We start from the raw sequence: 17,889 nt of genomic DNA on the forward strand, positions 1-17,889 counted from the left end.
ACTGCAGTCAGAGCTGCTTCAGCTATTGAACTCTGAACTCAGGACATATACGAAGATAAGCTTTGCTTTACAGAGTTGTCTTCTTCTGTCAGAGGATACAAAATTCCTCTCTAAAGTACACTATTAAGCTTAAAAGGTCACTGGAAAACTATAGGGCCTGGACTATCCGCAACCAAGCAAGCTGATATTCAGGATTTACCAGTCTATCAAAAATATACATAGAAAATCTCTAGCTCAACAACAAAGCACATGTCTGGCATGGAATCTTCCTGGGTTCAAATCCTAGCATCTCTGGGGAAGCCTGAGAAAAAAACCTCCTGGCTGAAAGTTTAGAGAGCCACTTCCAGTCAAGATAAAATCTGATAAACGGTGCCAAGCTTGATGGGACGGTGTTGTGATTTGGTTTTAGACAGTTTTGATATACATCTAGACTCTAGAAGGTAAGTCCCATCCTACAAGCACCACATAAACATTGTTTCATTGCTCCTGCTGCTGCTTTTTTTTTTGAAAGGAAAAAAAGGCAGCCCTCAAATCATAATCTAAAGCAAGATATGGCACATTTGTTGTTGTTGTTGAGGGCTGAATTTCCTCTGGGGTGATCTGTTTGGGACTACATGCTATCAGGGGGCTGCAGCACAGTCAGTAGTGGGAGGGGACATAAACAAAAGCAGGCAGGGAACTTTTTCTTTCTTTCTTTTTTACTATTTTGTCACATATTTTCTCTCAAAGGGCCACACACAGCTCTTGTGCAACAAGTTCCTCAACCATCAGATAGGTCCTGGGTCCCACCTGCGCTATACGTTTAAAGAAGAATCAGACCATTTCAAACAGCCATGTCTTTCCCCTGGGAGCTGTAGTTTGTTAAGGGTGCTTGGAGTTGTTAGAAACGCTCCCCTTTCCCCCCAGAGCTACATTTCCCAGAGTTCTGTGGGAAAAGGGACTAAATATTAAAGCACTGTGAATATTGTAGCTCTGTGGTATGGTGCTGCTTTAAATGTATGGTGCAGCTGGGACCCTGATTGATGCCTGCCTGGGGACTGCTTGAAAGCCAGAAGGAATGAAGAGCAGGATATTGTCAGGGAACTGCCATCAGCTCAGAAGCGAGAGGTGAAAGGGCAGTTGTGTTACAGGGAGCCTCCGAAGATCTTGCAAAGCAGTTCCTCCTCTGGCGAGGAGGAAAGCCCCGCCTCCAGTGGGGAGGGGTGCAGGGACCAGGAGATGCCCCTTTGCCAGCGCCCACTCTGTGCAGGAGGTTTGGGCGCAGAGAGGGGAGGAGAAGGATGGAGGTCACACGATGGTTATGTTGGGGGAGGTACAAGAACCGGCCATGCCCAGATTCTGCTAGCGACTGAGCAGACATGGACTTGCAAAGCCTGGAAAAGACAGATTGGAGTCTTGCCTGTTTGCTCTCGAGCAACCACACCAGTCACCTGACAAATATTATTGAATTAATGAAGATACTGCAGCGATTTGTCCATGGCAAGGTATATAATTTCACAGCATCATGAAAGCTGGACCAGAAACATGAGCATGCTTGAGGAAAGTGCCAGACCTCTTTCTCCTAAACATCTGCAAAAGCCACCTACTGCCCCATTGAGGGTGAAGGACACCAAAAGTTTGCAGGTGATTTCTATTATTCTCAGGACAATGTTTCTGGAAGCCTTTTAATTGGTCAACATCCTTCTTGAATTGCAAGATACATTTATTTTTCCTCACTCTTTTCGGAAATGTTTGCTTTCTCAAATCACTAGCTACATACCAGCAGAAAGTGGGAATGGAATGAAATCATTAGATGCCCTTTTTATAGAAATCACTTTATAGAGATGCAAGGCCAGGGCTTTGAAGCAAGTTTGCTGATACAAAAATGGTAAAAAGACATGCCTCTTGTGCACAAGAGAAATACAATATAGTTCTTCTCGTTTAGAAACAAGGCAGGGAGAGTGGAGTTCACAAACCATAGCCAGTTTTTCCTTAAAAAAAATCACAGATCCAGACACATTGATCCCAGCAAGAGCAGCGAAAAACTCTCCATTTTGCTATCTTATAGGGGTTGTTATTTTTTCCCTTTTCCTTTTCCCAATCCTATGTTAAATTTTACACATTTCAAAGTAAGTTTGCTTTTTAAAATGAAAATTATTTGCATTTTAGATGTATGCACACGTTGCCCTAGTGTGCATCTAAAATGCAAATAATTTTCATTTACATTTTGTACACACTGCCTAGATGGACAATGTCTGTGTTTGGGTTTTTTTTATTAGTTTGGAAAGAGAATTAGGCAATTTCTCCTTTGAATGTGAACTCAGCCTAATCTATCACCCATCCGTACTTTTAGATTGCTGTATCTTTTTGCTGTTAGGAACATAGGAAGCTGCCATATAGAACATCAGACCATTGACCCATCCTGCTCTGTGAATGGCGGGGGCTCTCTGCAGCTTCCCACCTGGAGATGTCGACAGAGATTGAACCTGGGACATTTGACATGCAAACCAGTTGCTCTACTACTGAGCAATGATTCTTTAAAAGCAGAGAGGGTTACTCATGTTTCAGTTTGCCAAAGTTTGCTGTTGTTAGCTATGGCTGGTTTCTCAAGTGATGCTTAAAATGCCTCTTTGCTGCCAACACTTTCCCTTGCATATAGTAAACCTGCAGCTTACGTCAGGGTTACGTTCTGGGGATCATGCCTAAAGACAAAATTGTGTATAGTCAAAACACATTGGGTGCAACAGCAGGTGAGACTGGCAAAATCTTTTTTTCCCTCAATGTCTTCTCCCTTTCCACCCCTTATTAGTTAGTTAGTTAGTTAGTTTTATTAGTTAGTTAGTTAGTTAGTTAGTTAGCCAAGCACTTAAAGTTTAATGTACACAAGTTAAATGTAAGTTGTGGGCTTTTTGTACAAAAAGATCATTGTTCATGGTCCCTTGTGAGGCTTATTCACACTTACCTTTTGTTTCATGCTTTCCAGGCACATATCTAGGCTTTAACACTCTCTAGCAGAGCATTCTCCCCCCCCCCCTTTGCCCTGGAAGCCAGCTTTTTAAAGCTGAGGTGCAACAAATAGCAATTCAGGGTTTTCACAGATTGCTCCAGAGGTTATAAACAAAAAAATGGTGCTTGGACATAGCGCTTTGAAGCGTGGACCTGGAAAGCTTGAAGGAAAAGTAAGAGCCTGTGTTCAAGGGACACCATTCTTCCATGCACATCATGACTGGGCTTGGGTGAGACAATTACAGTTGCTGGTGTAGGGTAGACACACAATGAACCAGTCAAGTGTAACCTGAGTGAAACCCTGGCATATCTAAAAAGGCATATCTAATACCTGGGCTATTGCTCAGCCTTTGCTGGACCAACAAGGAGACATACCAAACATAGCTATGCTGGTGGAAATCCTTCTGTGCAAATGGAATATTAAATGGTGAAGAATTTATATGAAAAGAAACCACAGATGGCAAACTATTTAGACCTTAGCTTCCAACCTCACCTCCCCAAGCTACAAAAGCAATTAATCAATGCTACCTCTGTGCATATTTAACCCAATGTTCAAAAGGGCTTATTGTTCATGCCCAGAGCTTTATAACTTTCTTTCTCACATGGCTTTGCTGGATCAGAGGCCATCTCTCTGTATGTATTTACACAAGCTGGTTTAAACTCTAGGAAGTTAACATTTTGCAGAATGTTGCAATGTCACATACTTGAGCTCATACATACACGATCTAAAAATAAGTAATCTATATTCCCCTTTAACCTTTGTGTCTGTTCACTGCCTCAATAATGTTGTGCCTTAATTTGATTCAGTACATGTTGCTGTTCAGTTTGATGTATGCTCTCGGGGAGGCAAACTTATTAGAAAGAAGTCAGTGAATATAAGAGAGAGAGAGAGAGAGAGAGAGAGAGAGAGAGAGAGAACACCGTTTTACAGTGTGCTTGTTTGCCTAACCACTGACATTGTGATGGATGTTATATAGGGAAATACAGGGCAGAAAATATTGGGCACAATCTCCTGAGCAGTAATACTAGGCAAACCCCATTGAAATGAATGGACGGTGTACAAGAACACTGCTATTGCCAATTTTTCTACCTGCTTCAATCTTTTCTGCAATTGTCTTCATTTCAATTCAATGGGAAGAGGTGGTGCTAGTTCACAAAATATTCTCCATTTTCAATTTGAAACACTGAAAGAGCAATCTTATACACTCTTACCTGAGAGAAAATCCAATTGAACTCAAGAGGGCTTACTTCCAAGAAGACATGCATAGAATTTCTTGCTATTGTGTTTTCCTGTTTGGTGCTTTTTCCTTTTCATTTTTTTAAGGGGGACAGTCTTCCTGGATTTCTCACACTGACCATTTAATCCAATCTGCAATCTCACAATTAATATTATGGTGCTACATAACCAATCAAGTTTAGTTGTGTTATGGCATTGATAGGAGCAAATGATGTGGCAATGGAGCAAGCTGCCTGAATTTGAAGCAAAACTACCTGACTATGTAGGCCATTTCCACTGTCTGTTCTGCTTGTATTCCACCATAGCGTGTTCTCCTTCATGGAGAGCACGTGTTGTGGTGGGGTCTGCTGAGCCACCCCTCTGTTACCAGGCAGGGTCTCTAAAGATGGCCTGGGGCAGTGATTGCTTCACTGGGTTGCTGGGGTAAAAGTTATGTTGCAATTTTGGTGGGAGGGGTAAAATGTTTAAATACTCTGCACGCAGCCTGGAGCTTTCTCTTTGCTGCGTGCAACGGATCACCCGCCCACCCGCCCTTGAGTAAGGGGTTGTTGCATTGACCTTGCTATGCCTGTCATGGGGTCGTCTGCCGTTGGGGCAGGGGCTTGGTAGGAATTTTGTCCATCTGGCTGATTGGCTGGGCCATTTGGTTTTTGCCTACTGCGTAGCAAATCGTCACAACTTGTAAGGTTGTGGTTAGGCATTGGTTATAAATTGGTGGAGGAGGGGTTAGGATAGGCTGGGCCTGCCCCTCCATGGTTGCTGTGGAAAGGGAATTCCGTTAAAGGAATCCTGGGGCTTGCCATCTTTTCGTCCAATCCCTGGAATGGGACTAGGGCCGGCAAGCCTTCGGGGAGCATGCGGATGAGAATTGAGGGTCTGTGACTCAGCTCCATTTCTCCCCGACTTGCTTTCCCCCGCACTGTCTTTCGGTGGTGCCCGGAAGTCAGTTCTGTCCCCAGGTGGGGGGACAGATAGTCTTAACCAATGCCTAAACAACCACTCACGGTTTTGTATTTAAATAAAGTTGTGGCCAAAATTATGCCAAAAACCTTAAACAAAAATTAAGTGTGTGTTGCGAGTTATTTGGGGGGTGGCTTGGGGACCTCGACACGCAACTGCTATCCCTTTCTCTAAGAGAAAAGTAGCCTCTGATAGGAGAAGATTAGGCAGGGAGCATGGGGCTTCAAGCAAAGAAGGAGGACCCCAGCAACCCTCTCCTCCAGCAGGAAATGATGGTCAAAAGTGGGCATCTCCCATCTCCACTGAACCCTCTGCAATGTGATTATCCCTTTCCTTTCTAATATGCAAAGCCTTTTCTGCCTCAGGGAGCAGGCAAGAAAGGCTAGCCTGAAGTTCCAGCCTTTAAAGTGGTATACAGTGGTACATCGGGTTACAGATGCTTCAGATTACAGACGCATCAGGTTACAGACTCTGCTAATCCAGAAATAGTACCAGGATGAGAACAGAAATCGCACGGTGGCAGCGCTGTGGCAGCGGGAGGCCCCATTAGCTAAAGTGGTACCTCAGGTTAAGAACAGTTTCGGGTTAAGAACGGACCTCCGGAACGAATTAAGTTATTAACCCGAGGTACCACTGTATATCAGAGGTTTGGAGGATTCCATTGAGAGTTTCTCAACATGCAGCAATAATAGTAAGAGTGCAAATGAGTTTCAGGGAAAGCCCTTTGGTGCTTGCCAGAACTTAAGTCAACAGGGAGTGAGGGCAAGATATATGAGAATACATGTTTAATTGGGTTGTTTTGTTTGGTGGGGTTCCTGCAAGTAGTACCAAAAACTGATGTTTTTAAATAAGGTGTGTTTTCAAAAAAGTGAAAATATTGTGAGAAACTTGGAAGTAGTTTTGGCTCAGTCCTGATAATTCAGACTCAATAATCAGGGGGCAGAAAATCCTAACGGGAGGGGGAGCTGGTCTGAGGGATGTCAGATCAGGCATAGAATGAAGTCAAAAGTAGATGACAAGTCAAGGACATCCTTCATCATTACAAAGGAAAAGGAAATATCCAGAGAGGCTGAATGCTGGGAATTCAGTTGATAATGCACCCAGTGGCAGAGCTTGGCAGAAGCTTTGTGTAGAAAGTGAACCTTAATTTATCTGATGTTCTCCTACCACTTGCAATGACAATAGAAAGGGCTGCCCCATTTATCTTCCTTCCTTCAAAAATTGACATGCATTTGAAACAGAGATAGGTGAGACACAGCTTAAAAGGTTGTGATACTGCCAGTACTATCTCTTACTGAAGGGGAAAAATGATGACTAATGTCTAGTCAATTGTATATATAATTGACCTCTATTCATCCCAAATTAAATTTACATTCAATATCTTCCTCACCTATGACAAGAAAAAGTCACTGATCCTCTCTATCCTTCTATCTGTCTGTCTACAGTAAGCTATGATCAAAACAGGATATTAAACTTAAATAATTTATTTAACACTGGTTTCCGTTCAGTTTCCCTTTCAAATATCAAGCCTTTGGAGATGCTGGGTGGAATTCAACATTGCACTGTTACGGTTGTTCCTTTAACACAGGCATTTCAGCTTTGCAGATGGAATGATGGCCCCTCCTTCTCCTCCTCATGTGGTGATGTGGGGGCACTTTCAACCCTCCCGAGCCAATTTTAAGAGGTGGGAGGGACATATGACAGGGTGAAATCACCAGTGCGCCATGACCATTTTGTTAGGCCACATCCACTGATGTCCTGGAAGCCTGCTGAAACCTTCTCCAAAAAGGAGAAACGAGAACTTACTGTGGTCCACTAGAATATGGAGCATTATAAGCACTGAGGGGCTTTATGACTCTGAGAAACACAATTTCCCCCCATGGATTCCATCATAACTTTACACTCTCAGCCATCACCCTGATAGGGATAAGTAAATCTGTCAATTTCAGCTTCTTTTCGTTTCACTCCCCTCACCTCCAACCTTAAGTTTAATTTTCCATATTTCCACAACAATTCACAATTTTATTTTTTTAAATCCTGATGAAAATACCTTAGCATTTTAGTCCAAATTTACCCTAGTATACTGATGTCTGCAGCCAATTTTGCCCAATATATACTACTTCTTTTTATGCACAGCCATTTCCCCTAATATAACACTGTTTTATATGTTATGTTCACTGATATATGCATTACAACACAAAATTTACCCTAGCATACCCTAGTGTGTGTTTTAATACATTATTTGGCTGGAGAACTGCACTGTAAATTTCAGAGAAGTGCGTTTTTTTAAATATGGCTGTGCTTTGATTCATGCTAGAGAAAGTGCGAATTACTCAAGTTTATTTTAAATGCTAACCATTTTAACCACCGCCCCCTCCAAAACCCCCAGAGCAGAAGGAGCAGAAGAGACAAAGGGCACATGCCAGATACCAGGACTGGAAACATAGCCTGAGGCTTCCTTCTCCTCCAACCCTGTTTGGTAACAAGTGGTCTTCAGGATATCTTTCTTTCTCTCTTTCTTTCTTTCTTTCTTTTCTTTTCTTTTCTTTTCTTTCAAAAAGCAAATAAAAATAAGCGCAATATATCACTAGCTTTACAAAGTCCAACCTTCATTTTATTTAGATAAAATAAATAAATAAAAACCATTGTACATTGTGTGTGTGTGTGTGTGTGTGTGTATTTGGTAGGTTACCTAAAAACAAACAAACCAGGATATACCCATTAAATTATGTGTCACGATTTGACAGAAAATGTGTGTGTGTGTGTGTGTGTGTGTGCCCCTGAACTATAGCTTATATTACACATAAATAAATTTATATAGGCCCAAATCCTATGTGTATTTAACTAGTTCTGAGTAGATCTGCGTCACATTACTGTGCTCCTTTGAGGGGGGAACCCCATGGGAGTGTTTTGGTAGGCAGGAGAGAATTCCTCCAGAATCTAATAACACACTCAGTCCTGACAGGAGGACATACAACAGGCTCTCTCAACTAGCTGCAGATTAGGTGCTGTTTTTTGACCTGCACTATTAGCTCACTTCAAATCCAGGTGAGCAATAAATCTGTTTTTGAGATTATATTTGGAAGAACTGAGCTCTGGGAGACATGCATTCACAAATAATCCCAGCAAATCAGAGTGATGTAGGAGAGTGTTTTGGGTGTAAAAATAATATTTGTTATCGCTCTGAGCTCCTATCAACAGTATTTTTCCCCAAAAGTATGCATATGCTGGGTGGAATTACACGTTACAAAGGACACAAATGGATTTCAAAAACATGCTTCCTTCATAATTCCTATATTGGGAGAATCAGTAGGTGAAAAAGATGCTTATCCTTTCCCCCACCTACCAAGTCAGGAGAACTAGAGGGTTGGGTGGAGTGAATATGGAAAAAAAAATTGTGTGTGTGTGTGTGTGTGTGTGTGTGTGTGTGTGTGTGTGTGTTAAGCAATCCTCCCATGCACCAACATTGCTACACAAGGGTCAACAAGGGATAGAAGAATGGGTCAGTTTCAGTTTCTCCATTTCTTGATTTTCCTGTCTTGAATTCAGTTATTCATATTTCCACATCAGTTTGCAAATTATTTTTTAAGTCCTTGTCAAAATCCACCAGCATTTTAGCGCGAAATTCTTATATACATTTTTTAAAATGAACTTTTGACTAATGCACACACATTCTAGATTATTTATCTAGGGTGGTCATGTTATTGAAGCGATGTGAATGTTCTCCACCAATGAATGCAACACTGACACCCGCAGCTTAAAGGACTGCCGCCTCCACCCTATTCTCTTCCACATTGTGCATGAAACAACTTGAGTATCAGGAACAATTCTTTCCTCCATATGCCATAAGACCCATGAGTCAGTGGAGGGAACAGGAGGAAGTTCAAGCTTCAGCATCACCATCCAATGATGCTACCAAGGAAAAGTGAAACCACTTAGGAGTGACATCGTTTTTGCAATGAGTGCCTGAAAGTCATTGGACATGGGAGGATCCCCCCCTTTTCCTTTAAAACAGTTCCATATTTGTCCTGTTTGACTGACTGCCCTCCTAATATGCCTCTGTTTTATAATTTTCTCCTGCTTGTTGTCTTTTGCACCTGTCCCCTAGTTGAATCTTTGGTTTGCCCAGTCTGCTGATTACCAGCCATACCCAAAAACCATAGCAATTGCAGCTCTGGCTCTAGTTTTCAACTTGGACTATAGTCTCTGGCCTTGTTCATTACCTCAGCTTCTACGTCACCTGCAGTCCTATCAGTCCATGGAACCCAACCCTTCGAGCAGTCTAAACTGGTCATCAACGCACACAATGGAAGTGCAGGCCTTGAAACAAACAGCTGCCATAAACCACGGGGTTAAAGAAACCTTTGTTGTTGTTGAATGCAGTGTTTTGTTTTTTAGGAAATTTGTGTTGTATGTTCTGACTACCACTAAGAATTCTTCAAGTCTGAGCTCGATGATCAATACCACAAAATGAAGGGGGAAATGTAAAAGGAAAGGGGAAACAGAAATATTTCCGGTGGAAAGAAGAAAATCTATTTCCCAAGTTATTAAATAGTGTCTCTCAACAGTGGGGGCCCAACAGCCACAGCTGCAAATATTTGGCACAATATGCTAAACTGTTTCCCTGCTGTCTTGTGGGACATCTTTGGGAGAAGAAAAGACTAAGGAGTAAACCCTATGCAAATCCAGAGTGAAGTCCTTAAGATGGTTGGATGACATCTTGTACACCTCCTGCAGCCAAGCTGCGACAAATGTATTGCTTTCCTTTTCTTTGGAAGACATCAGCGAGACCGGGTGGGGGTGGGGCTCATGTCATCTGGGCAGCTCAGGACCTCAATAAACACTGCCCAGGCTTGTGCACCGTGGAAGGTCACTTTGGTGCTGCAAACACAGCAAAAACAACATGGGAGGCAGCAGTTGCAAGTTACCAGTTTCTGCAGCCACGGCAGGCGCTGTGACTCTCCATTGGTTTGACTTTACCCTTGGAGGTGCACACCATTGTCTCTTGAGACAGACAGATGCCAACCATGCAATGATAAATTTCAATATACCATTATAAATAGGATTTATTATACTTTACAGATCAGAGAGCCAAATGAACATTTCCTTTCAAAAGAGCCAGATAGCAAACATGTGAAGGGAACTTGAGGTAAATGTCCTTGTTGACAATCTACAGTTTGACAGGTGAGAAAGTAGGATCACATTGCAAGCCTGTTTAAAGTACAGTTACATCAGATATACAGTAGCATGTGAGATTTCCAGTTTTGCAGCCTACTTAATGGATCCTCAATAGCTTTTAAAATTTCAATTAAATGTTAAGCATACTGTGTTGGAGTGTTGTTGTTTTATGCAAGCATACATAAAGTCCATCACCCGCATCCAGTGCTATGTTCACGTGGGAACTCAAATATCCACCATGGATTGCCAGTTTATTTCCCTGGAGCAGCTAGTGGGAACCTTCGGATCACCAGATGCTGCCAAACTACAACTCCCATCAGTGACAGGTATGATGGAAGTTGCACCTCAGCAATATCAGGAGAGCCAAAACTTTCTCACCCTTGCTCTGGAGAATCAGAACCAGGGGAAGCACCTTTACATGGGCTCAATCCTGCCAAAGATGGAGACTTTTAATACCCATTGATTTTGCTAGAAGAGAATTATCCAAGAAAATGAAAAACAACACTTAGTAAATATGTCTTAGGGTGGCAAATTATCTCAAAATAAAGCCATGCAGACTGTGTCAGAATAAATTTACTCATTTGTGTGGGGGTTGTTGTTGTTTTTTGTTTTTCTTTGCCTGAAAAGTCACATGGAACATTGCAAATGCCAGGTGAAACTTCATATTATTAATGAAATTTATATACCGCCCTATACCTAGAGGTCTCAGGGCTATTCACATTGTTTACCACTGTTCAGATAACAGGACCCAAGAAAGAGTAAGAACAGGTCTAAGGTAAAGGTAAAGGTACCCCTGCCAATACGGGCCAGTCGTGTCCGACTCTAGGGTTGTGCGCCCATCTCACTTAAGAGGCCGGGGGCCAGCGCTGTCCGGAGACACTTCCGGGTCACCTGGCCAGCGTGATGAAGCTGCTCTGGTGAGCCAGCACCAGCGCAGCACACGGAAATGCCATCTACTGGTGTGTAAATTCTGAAATGAAAAGTGACTGTGGGACTAGATCTATACACTCTTGGAGGAAATTGATTTTATAGTTCCATTTCAGTTGGGGTTTAAGCCTGGTTTTGGCACAGAAACTTTGTTTTGGACACCCTGTCTGATGACCTCTCTAGGGAGAGAGACAAGGGAAATGTTAATTGACCTCGACCTCTCAGAGGTTTTAGATACCATCAACCATAGTACCCCTCTGAAGTGGCTGACCCGAGTTAGAGGTGGGTGGCACCACTTTGCGGTGGTTCTGGTCCTTCTTGGATGGTTGTTTCCAGAGGGTGATGCTTGGGGAGTGTTCTTCAGACCCATAGAGCTTTCAATGTGGGATTTTATCACCTATGCTGTTTAACAACTATATGAAACTGCTGAGTGAGGTAAGCCAGAGGTTTGGTGTATGTTGTCAGCAATATGCTGATGAAACACAGCTCTTCTTCTCCTTTACATCTGCAGGTATAGCAGTGGATATGCTGGATGTTGTCTTGCCTCTGTAATGGACTGAATGAGAACCAACAAATGGAGCTCAACCCAGATAAGAGTGAGGCACTGTTAGTGGGTGGTTCCCTAGACTGGATCAATGGGATATGACCTGCTCTCGATGGGGTTACAATCCCTCTGAAAGAGCAGGTATATAGCTTGGGGGCGCTTCTGGATCCTTTGCTGTTGGTTGAGGCTCAGGTGGCCTTGATGGCACAGAATGCCTTCCATCAGCTTTAGCTGGTAGCCCAGCTTGACTGTACTGACAGTCAACTGATTTCTGGGCCTGATTGAAGTGCTGGTTTTGACCTATAAAGCCTTACAAACGGCTCAGGACCACAATACCTCAAGGACTGCCTCTCCCCATATGAACAAACCCAAACCCTGTGATCATCATTTGAAGCCCCTTGGGTGCCTCCTCTACAAGAGGCCTGGACAGCAGCAACATGAGAATGGGCCTTTTCTGTAGTGGCTCCTCATCTGCTGAATGCACTCCACAGCAACATCTGCCAGGCACCTTCATTACATAACTTTAGGCACCACCTGAAAGCATTTCTCTATACTCAGGACTTTGGCTGATCAAATATTCTATGGCCTTTGCAATGAGATTTTGGAAAGGGAGTTATTGGTGTGCTTTTGTTTCATTATGCATTTTATGATCTTATTTTGTATTTTTATGCTGCGAACCTTCCAAGGCTCTTTTGATGTTGGGTTGTAAATAAATTTATTTATTTATTTATTTTTAAATTCAACTCTGAATATATGAAAGGAAGAGTACATGCTCAACATTTACTTTTTAAAATCAATGTGTGTTAAGAGTGCTTAACTCTGGCAGGATTACTGCACTCAACATGTTGTAGAAAGAAATGTGACTGAAAGTAGCACTCAGCTTTTGCTGTGCATTGACTTGTCCGAAAAATCAATGTGGGCTCCAGGCAAATATAAAAGATTTAAATAATTATGGAGCTTATGCATTTCTTTTTTTTCAGGAGACATGTGTTTAAAATGTGGAAGCATGTGGCACTTCTACATTTGCTTTTCTTGTGCAAAAGTGCTTCCCGTGGAGCAATTTCTTGTTGATCTAGGCGCACAATTAATATGTGATTGGGACAGATACCTCTTCCCCCTTCCCCTGCCATCTAGCTATACAATTTTATATTAGCATTCATAGAACGACAAAAAAAAATCCAGTTTTTTTTTCCCCTTTTTACTCCTTCCCCCTTTTTTAAAAGCACTGAGTGCAATCCAGTAGGAATATTGTTCAAAACATTTGAAGATAATAGAACCATTTCTGTGCTCTTGTAGAATCCTACTTTTCAGTGGGATATCCACAGTCAAAGTTCTAGGTGGACTGTGCTCAATGAATCCTGCACCAATCCAAACACTGTTACATGAAGTGTACATTCTTTTACATTATTGCCCAAGGATGATACAATGCAACACATTAATGCAACACATTAATGCAAACTGTGATAGGCATAGTACACATTTTAAACATGTAATAAGCAACAACCAAAAAATGAAAATGTTACATCTTATGCTAACCAAAGATAAATTCAGTGATCTTGCCAAATTGCCTAAAAAGGCAGCCATTTTAATGCTAGGCAGCAGTATTATTATTTATTTGTACTAGTGGTAGTTAAGGTTTTGATTTATTTATTTTTTTAAATCACACTAAATGCAAGACCTTTTGCTTAAATATTGGGGAGGGGCGTGCCATCTAAATTGTGCCTAAGTAGGTACTCTTAAAAATGCTAGCCAGCATAATATAAAATAAGCTTTCATCGAAAAGCTTAACAGTTAGAATAATAAAAAAAAGAATGAGAGAGGCTGGCTACAAGTGTATACTATACATATATCTATACGGAATTGCAAGTACGAGGTACACCCTCTCTTGGGCCCAGTTCATACAACATGCAGCACAATCCTATGCATGTTTACTCAGATGTAAGTCCTATTGAAATCAATGGGACTTACTTCCCATTCCACATGTTTAGGCTTGGAGGCCTAGTGGACCTATGATAGAGGAGCAGATATACAACTCTCCCCCACCCCATGGATGCAACATGTGGAGGTGGGTGTTCCATGTAGAGCAAGGGTATTCATTGTGGTGGACTATAACTCCCATCATCCTTGACCATTGATGCTACTGGCTGGAGCTGATGGGAATTGGAGTCCAGCAATATTTGGAGGTCCCCATGTTTCCTACCCCTGCTGCACATGGAACCGTCCGTCACATTCTCCATGATGTGTGTCATGGAGAAAATGCATTAGCAGCTGACTTTCCACCATGCTGAGGACTGATAGCCTGTTAAGCCAGTGGAAAGAGCCATTCGGCATTTTAAGATCGACAAAGCACTGTAAAATGCTCATATCTGGCTATCCTGCATAGCGGAAAAAAGTATTTCTTACAACAACCCCCCCTCCCCCCCACCCAAGAAAATAAAAAATAAACCAACAATAATTTCTCATTCTGGAGCATATGAGACAAAGCATTTTACCAAGAAATGCAGGGTGTATAGATAACTTTACTTTGTCTTTCTTTCTTTTTTTGGATGTATATGCCTAAAAGTTATTGCTCCTTTATCATCATGTATATGGGAGAGAAGGCATAAGGTGGGATTGGGGAACCTGTGGCCCTTCACTGTTGCTGGACTATGCAACCCACCATCCCTAACCACTGGGCATGCTGGGTGGGGCTGATGGGAGTTGCAGTCCAGCAACACCTGGAAAGCAACAGGTTCCCCATCCCTGCTATAAGGGAGGGGAGCATGGACAACATATATCCTCAGCATAAATAAGTTAAGGGCATTAATCCATTAAGGACAAAGTGGCTATCAGCAACATAAGAGAATAAAAAGATTTATCTTATATAGTTACCACCATTCACACCCAGTGATGGTTAATATCACTTATTTTGCCTTAGGGAAAAACCCTACATTATCGAACACAATGTTCTCAAGTCTCTCTTTGTCTTTCTTTTCTTTCCTTTTCTGTCTTAGCATTCTTGCCCTGAATACCTTTCAGTAGGGCAGCTTGAACAGTTCACCGCCACTTCGAAAACCCCTCTGGAGATCAGACGATAAAATTCTTCAGCAATCAGGGAGAGAGGACAAAGGGCTTTCTCGTGCTATTCCCATATTTCCATGTTTGCTGGCTTAACATCATTGTGTATACGACTTCAGTACTTAACAGCTGATGCGAAGACGTTCAGAGCTGGCAAACAGAGAAACAGCATGAGAAAAGCCCCTGCCTTCATCATCACATCTCCAACCCTACCTTAAAAGTTGGCTTGGCAGCTATCAACTAGCTTAATACTGTCACAGGGATGGGGAGGGGCTCAGGGAGATTTTACTGTTTTTAGATTTAGATAGGCAATTCAGATTTAAAGCATTCATATGGGAGATGTGGGCTTGGGGAACCTGTGCCCCCCACTCATATGTGGTTGGGCACCAATTCCTATCAGTCCCACCCAGCGTGGCCAATAGTAAGGAATTATGGGAGTTGTGTTCCTATAATATCAGGATGACAACCAATTTCCCATCCCTGATTTACAGGATGCTTGCTGTTCGGGTTTATCTGGATATAACAGCTCTCCCTCCAAGCTGCCCTACTAAGAGACATATCAGGATCTATATAAAGGATAGATTTGCTAGGTAGCCAGCATGGTGCTCGCCAGATATTGCTGAATTCTAGACCTCGGCCCCAGTCAGTGTGGGCAGCTGTCAGGAATGGTGAAAGATGCATTTCAATATCAAGGGAGCAACACATTAGCCAATGCCTGCAAGGGGTCATTCCCTGGAAACTTTAGTTATATATTTTGTGAAGGTGGAGAGGGTGGGGAAGGGGTGCTAACTAAGCACTGCATTAAAGGACTCTTGACACATTCATCAAACTACAATTCCCAGGATTCTTTGGGGAAAGACATGACTAGCAAATGGCTTTAAATCAACATAAGATCATAGTACATACATGCCCTTAGTGGAAATACATTACTTAAAACAATGCAACTCTTAGGCCAAAATATGTGGTACAGCAGGCTTCAGGATTTGTATATAATTATAAAATGTCATGCACTCAAGGGACTCACTGCAACATATTTTAACTCCCCATTTTGTTAGAATTTTCTGAAATTGAGGAAGGTCTGTATAAATAAAAACAGGCGACATCCACATCCCTCCCTCCTACCCGCCAACCATGTATTGTCATCGTGTTTAAGAACTTGTTTAGATTGCTGATATCAAGATAGCATCAAAATATTGCGAGAAAATAATATTGGGAAAGATGGAATATGGGAGGAAAGAAGACTGAAACAAAGCAGAGCAATTAACATAAAATATCCTAACCAAATCGTCATGATCTCACTGTAAAGTGCAATGGTAAAGAATGGTCAAAAGTATGCATGAAAGCAGGGCTGGAGAAAATCAATGCAGAGTAATGGCAAAGGAGTCAAACACACAAAGGTCCTGTTCCTACAGCAAGCATAGTTAAATTTTCCTAAGTGCATCAGTGCAAAAATGCTAACTTTTGGACCCAGTTTGCATATGTAAAACTGGCTGGCTTGATTTTCAGTGCAACCCATGCAATATAAGAATGGATACAGCCTGCTGGAATGCCAACAAACCAAACTGGGGAACTCAAGCAGCAGTTCTGCATGTGCAAATTCAGCTTTACCTGAAATGGTAAATGAATTGATACTAAAGGCACACACACTTAGTGGTCACATATGTTAAGAGGTGCAGAACAGAAAAAGCTAGTGAACTCTCAACTTTAAAATGTTTTTCAACTTGCACTGAGTCACCCTGAGTACTGTAGTTATGTAGGAAGGGTGTCGCACAAACACTCTTAAATAAACCTTAAATATTTTTCTTCCTCTTTTTACTAATTCGCTTGGATTTTAATGCAAGAAAAAGTAAGTGGCAACTTCAGAGGAGGGCCAGGCTCAGAACTGCATTCAGCTTAGATGCAGACAATCTATCCTAGATAGTGCTGGGACAACATCAGACCCTCCAACACTTCTCACACACCCACAACTGAACCTCCTTAACCTCCATTCCTCCCCCCCACCACCACAAAGCATTTCCTACTGGAAGAAGGGTAAGCGCCATCACCACCACACCAGTGGGACACAGCACACGTGCCGGAATGGCTTTCACAATTCTGGCACTGTCCCTGGAAAATCAGGACATTTGAAGAGTATGCCACACCAGTCTCTGGATAAGGTAGATTTACTCATCATTAAGTTGCCACAAACTCCTCAGGTTGAGGGAGGATGGAAGAAGTGTACTGGTATATCTCTGAGTACCTGCAGCAGCTATTGGTTGCCCTGCCTCAGTAATGGACTGGATGAGAGCTAAAGAACTAAAGCTCAATCTATATAAGACTGAGACACTGCTGGTGGGTAGTTAAGTAGCATGGATGGCTGGGAGACTGTCTGTTCTTGATGAGGTTACATGCCTGAATCTGGTCCGCAATCACCTGTTCAAGAACCTTACCCATGAAGGGGAGATTAGCAACTTGTTGGTAGTTACTTAGATTTTCTTAATCAAGGGAGCGTTTCTTGGGATTTTATCTTTCAAGTATGCAGAGACAATGCCCTCTCACAAGGATGCATTAATCACCTCCCTGACCCAGCCAGCTGCCCCCCCCCCACTATTTTTAATCAGTCAAGAGGGACAAGGGTCCAGAGCACCTTGTCCATATCCACAACTGATCCAAGCATCTTGTCCATATTTTTGAGCCTTACTAACTGAAACTTGTCCAACACAACAGGACTAGAAAGTCCTCTGGACACCCCTTGAGAGTAATCTGCTGCAGCCGCAGAATTAAGATCCTACTGGATGCAAGGAATTTTGTCTTCAAAATGCTTTGCAAACACAGTGAGGAGCTACCATTGATCCCACCACCTCCTTCAGGCCAGAATGTAAACAACGCTGCACTACCCAGAACAGCTCTGCCAGATGGCAGAGTGAGGATGCAATGGAGGCAGCAAAGTATGCCTTCCATGCTGCCTTAACTGCCGTTAGGTAGGCTTTATGAAGAGCCTTCATCATTGTTCATTTGCATT

General features: G+C 42.4%; 1 protein-coding gene and 1 long non-coding RNA gene across 5 annotated transcripts in view; both read right to left on the minus strand.

The window, feature by feature from the left end:
* Positions 1-17,889, minus strand: part of PCDH11X (protocadherin 11 X-linked) — a 777,133-nt gene that overhangs the window by 570,674 nt on the left and 188,570 nt on the right. The window contains exon 5 of one of the 4 annotated variants that reach the window (XM_079962399.1): positions 10,231-15,038. The exons of the other annotated variants lie outside the window; for them this stretch is intronic. Coding sequence (XP_079818525.1) covers positions 15,033-15,038 — 6 coding nt within the window. The 3' untranslated portion in view covers positions 10,231-15,032. Of the gene's footprint in view, positions 1-10,230; positions 15,039-17,889 lie in introns of those variants that run through there. 4 annotated transcript variants of the gene reach the window in all.
* Positions 10,231-11,133, minus strand: LOC307208116. The gene is made up of 2 exons (XR_013834993.1): positions 11,089-11,133; positions 10,231-11,056 (listed from the first exon to the last, which is right to left on the minus strand). It is a non-coding gene; the product is annotated as an uncharacterized lncRNA (long non-coding RNA).

The sequence above is a fragment of the Podarcis cretensis genome (genome assembly GCF_951804945.1).
Source record: "Podarcis cretensis genome assembly, chromosome: Z".
NCBI classification, from domain to species: Eukaryota; Metazoa; Chordata; class Lepidosauria; order Squamata; family Lacertidae; genus Podarcis; species Podarcis cretensis.